The 3,992-nt window shown below is 44.7% G+C and overlaps 1 protein-coding gene across 1 annotated transcript; it reads left to right on the top strand.

The window, feature by feature from the left end:
* Window positions 1-465: 465 nt before the first annotated feature.
* Window positions 466-2,984, top strand: LOC148015179 (uncharacterized). Its single transcript, XM_087665476.1, has one exon. The coding sequence runs from the start codon at window positions 633-635 to the stop codon at window positions 2,196-2,198; it is 1,566 nt and encodes a 521-aa protein (XP_087521602.1). The 5' UTR covers window positions 466-632; the 3' UTR covers window positions 2,199-2,984.
* The last annotated feature ends 1,008 nt before the right edge of the window (window positions 2,985-3,992 follow it).

Genomic DNA, 3,992 nt, shown 5'->3' with positions numbered 1-3,992 from the left:
CTACTTGTGCCATCATGCTTAGGAAAGTTTGGTATGTTGGGTTTTGGCTAAATGGTGGGTGCGTGGGTTGAGTTCCATGGATGTGTGAGTTCGAAATTTGCAAATAAACCCCAACAGTATGTGCCCCAACGGTATGTCTCGAAAGACAAAGAAAATCACGTTACAAAAGAAAAAAGGTTTGGTATGTTGGGTGTTCATTAGTAATTAGTTTTGCTAAGGCCCTTCTCAGGCTTGTGCCAATGCACACCCCTGGAATGGCAGACATATCCATCATTGGGGAGTAACCATGCACTGCGAGCTGACACGAAAAGGTCGTTGCGTGGAACTGGATTGTGGAGGGCATGTGACACTCCTCTAACGTGAACCCTCAAGGGGTCACGGAGAAATGTTGTAGGGAAAAACGGCCAAAGGGGTGGCTGCCGGGAATTTCTTAGCAACCATATAAAGGGCCATCTATCTATCTGGAGAGAGCTGCATCTGATATGAGAGAGAGAGAGAGAGAGAGAGGACTGATGAGAATCTAGAAGAAAACATGTAGAGAGAGAGAGGGAGAGAGAGACTCACACTGTCACACACACACACACCCCCCCCGCCCCGCTCCCCCCCTTCGTCCTGCGCCCCCCTCGCCCAAAATGCTCCGTTGTGCAGCTTATCTGACACATGACCACATCCTCCATAACCAGATCACCGAGATGGAACCCCACTTCTGGTGCAGCGATGAAAAACAGGCCGCGGCCGCCGCCATTGAGCACCTCTGCTCTGATTCCTTCCGCATGTTTGAATTCAAAGTGAAGAGATGCATGCGGGGAAGAAGCCATGACTGGACTGAATGCCCTTATGCTCATCCAGGAGAGAAGGCCAGGAGGAGGGATCCCCGCCGCTTCCATTACTCCGGCACCGCCTGCCCTGACTACAGGAAGGGCTGTTGCAAGCGCGGAGATGCTTGCGAGTACGCGCATGGGGTCTTTGAGAGCTGGCTGCATCCCGCCCGATATCGGACACAGATGTGCAAGGATGGCCGGAGCTGCCTGCGCAGGGTGTGCTTCTTTGCGCACACCCTCGAGCAGCTGCGGATCCTGCCATCATCGGAATCTCCCACTACTGCTATTGCTTCTACTACTGCTGCTACTGCTATCACCACCACCACCACTGCCACTAGTACTTCTGATCATCCTGCTGGGATGGCTCCTAATCTTCTCAACACAACCACATCACACCCCAATGACCCTGCTGCTGCACATCCACATCCCAGTGATGCTTCTGCTGCTGCTAGCTCTGCTGCCATCGACTCCATCCATTCCCTCTCGGCCGCGCAACCGCACTGGATGTTGTACGACCAATCCCCAAGCCATGCCAGTCAGGAAGATCCTCTCAGGCGCAAGTTTCCCTCCACCCCACATTTCCCCTTTCTGAACGCCCCTTCTAGCCATGGCCATTCCTGTTCCAATGTCCTCATTCCCTCGCCGAGATCCACATTGCAAGCCCATTCGGTGTTCTCGCCCACGCCCAGGTCTCCCCTAGCCTCTCCCTCAACGTCTCCTCCATCATCACCCATTAATTACTCAGACCCGCGTACCCGCAGGAACGGTTTCCCTAGTTCTTCACTATCCTTTGCCATCAAAGGGAGCCCCTCTGCCAGTTTCTCACAAATGTTCTGCTCCTTTGAAGAGCCTGTGTGTGGAAATATGTTATTTGATACTCATCCTCACCAAATGTCTCAATCTTCACACATACACCCTGTGGATAGACTTGCTTCTGTTGTACTTCAATCCAATTCTGGGTCTTCCTCTTCTGGTGAGGAAAGCAGGCACGCATTAAATGAAATGGAAGATTTAATCTGTCTATTGAAACAAGTGGAACTGGCTGGCAGGCAAGAACCAAAAGGCCAGGCACCTACACAGACAAAGCTTCAGCATGGTAATGCTGCCATAGCCATTCCAAGTGCAGGCTTGATTGGGCCACAGAAATCCAAGTCAGAACCTCCATATGTGGGGTGCTATGCTCGCAATTTATATGCAGCAAAACCTACTTGGCATAGTGATGGCATGGGTGTTGGCCTCTCATGGAGCCTCACTCCTTCAGATCAGTCTGCTGAATCTGTTGTTTTGGAGCGGGTAGAGTCAGGAAGAGGCTTGCGTGCCCAGATTTTCGAGAGCCTGATTAAGTCAAGTGAAATCACATGCAAGGAAGGCCCCTGATTGCATCAATGGTGGAGGGTTTCAACAGCCAATTAGTGCCACTCAGGAGTCCTAATGATTGGGGTTTCATGCTTAATCTCGCAGCTAATTATGGTTGAACCACCTAACTAGTGCCCCTGATTAGCCCCACTAGTTGGGATTATATATACAATCTTACTGCTAATTTATGGTGCAAGGTGCAGAGAGTGTAGCGTTAGTGTGTTTTTCGACTTCTTTGGGCTTTTCTGAATTGGGAACGCTCCGGACGAGCCTATTTTTTTGTTGATGGTGCAAAGTTCCATATTTGCTGTAGGTGGATATGAGCAGCTAACCTATAACATCACCCCTGCATAGAGGCTCTAGCTGTCTTGCGAGTGGCCAAGACATATATAAGCTATCTCCATTCTTCTTCCCAAATTTGTACAAATTGTACACATTACATATGAAATTGCCTCTTGGACAGACAATTCTAAAAGCTTGCTTGAGTCTCCAATTTCCTATTGCTAGTTACTTCTCTTTCAGTCTGTTGAATGAACAAGATATTTGAATTTATTAATCTAAGAACTCAACCAAATATTAAGACATTTGTACATGAAAATGGGCACACTGGGTGGCATGAGCACTCTTACAAGGAGGGGGCCTTTACTAGATTGACTACTTGAACATAATGCATTAGAAACTACTATGGAGCAGGGTTCGGGAAAAACATTTTGAGGAAGAGGAAGTGAATCCTTTTCATCATCATCTAAGAAGGAAATATCTCCTATTGAGACTGTATCTTATACATAAATTTAACAAATGTAACTATATTTTGAGAAATTTGAAGAGGATTTATTTCCTTCTTCCAAAGAATTGAGAAGGATTTTTGTCAAGGTGAACAAATTCTAGATTGAAATGAACTTGCCTTTTCGCGAAGCCTGCAATGGAGATCAATTGAGTCATTTTGGAAGTTACAATGATAATTTTATTGAGTACACTTTAGAAAGACACATGAGATATATACTTCTGATGTGTATTATTGCATGCAAACATGCATCCAATGCTTATCAAGTTGCCTTGCCAAAGGATAAACAATGGCAATGAAACTCTAGCTAATATCTCCTAGGCTAGCTTGCTAAAGGACAACAAATGCCAATGGAAACGTGTGAAATTCTTTGTTTCTTAGACACACAAGTATTATTATGAAGCAAGCATTCACATTCTTGGATAAGAAATGATTATGCTTAAATAAAGCTTATAAGCTAAACATTGATAGCCCTTGGAAGGAAATGATCAAGCTCAAATAAAGCTTATAAGCTTCTTGTCAACCACTTAGCACAATTTTTTAGCCTTACTTGAACCAAAAGTAGTAGAGATTGAGAGACATGAAGACCTTGATACTTAAAATAATTTTTGTTTCTAGGTGATCTTGTTGTGTGTAATCCTTAGTTGGAAAATCCATAATGGCTTGATATAGTCACAACCCCACAAAATGGCTTGATATAGTTACAAACCCACAAAACATAAAATCTATCCTCTATAAAAGTGACACTAGATGTGTCTTATGTTCTTTTAAAAAATCTTTCATACAAATGGATGTTCATAGACTTCTAGAAGCCTTGTGCCACCTTATTAACTTCCTCTTTCAACTAGTTTCTTTTTAGGTTTGAATTTAGCCACACTAAGGTATAGTGAAGCTTGTAACCCAACTTAAAGGAGTAATAATGATTTTTGTGGTTTATGGTTCCTTTCTAAGTTGATCATGTTCGAGATCCTTGCCATGTCCTTGGATCACATATAAGGAAAGTATTCCCTAGACCTTTACAAGTCGCAATA

Source organism: Lygodium microphyllum, chromosome 24 (genome assembly GCF_053477565.2).
Source record: "Lygodium microphyllum isolate KBCC chromosome 24, Lygodium_microphyllum_v1.1.10, whole genome shotgun sequence".
Lineage (NCBI taxonomy): Eukaryota > Viridiplantae > Streptophyta > Polypodiopsida > Schizaeales > Lygodiaceae > Lygodium > Lygodium microphyllum.
Note: the sequence above shows the minus strand (reverse complement) of the source record. Positions and strands in the feature narration are given on the sequence as shown.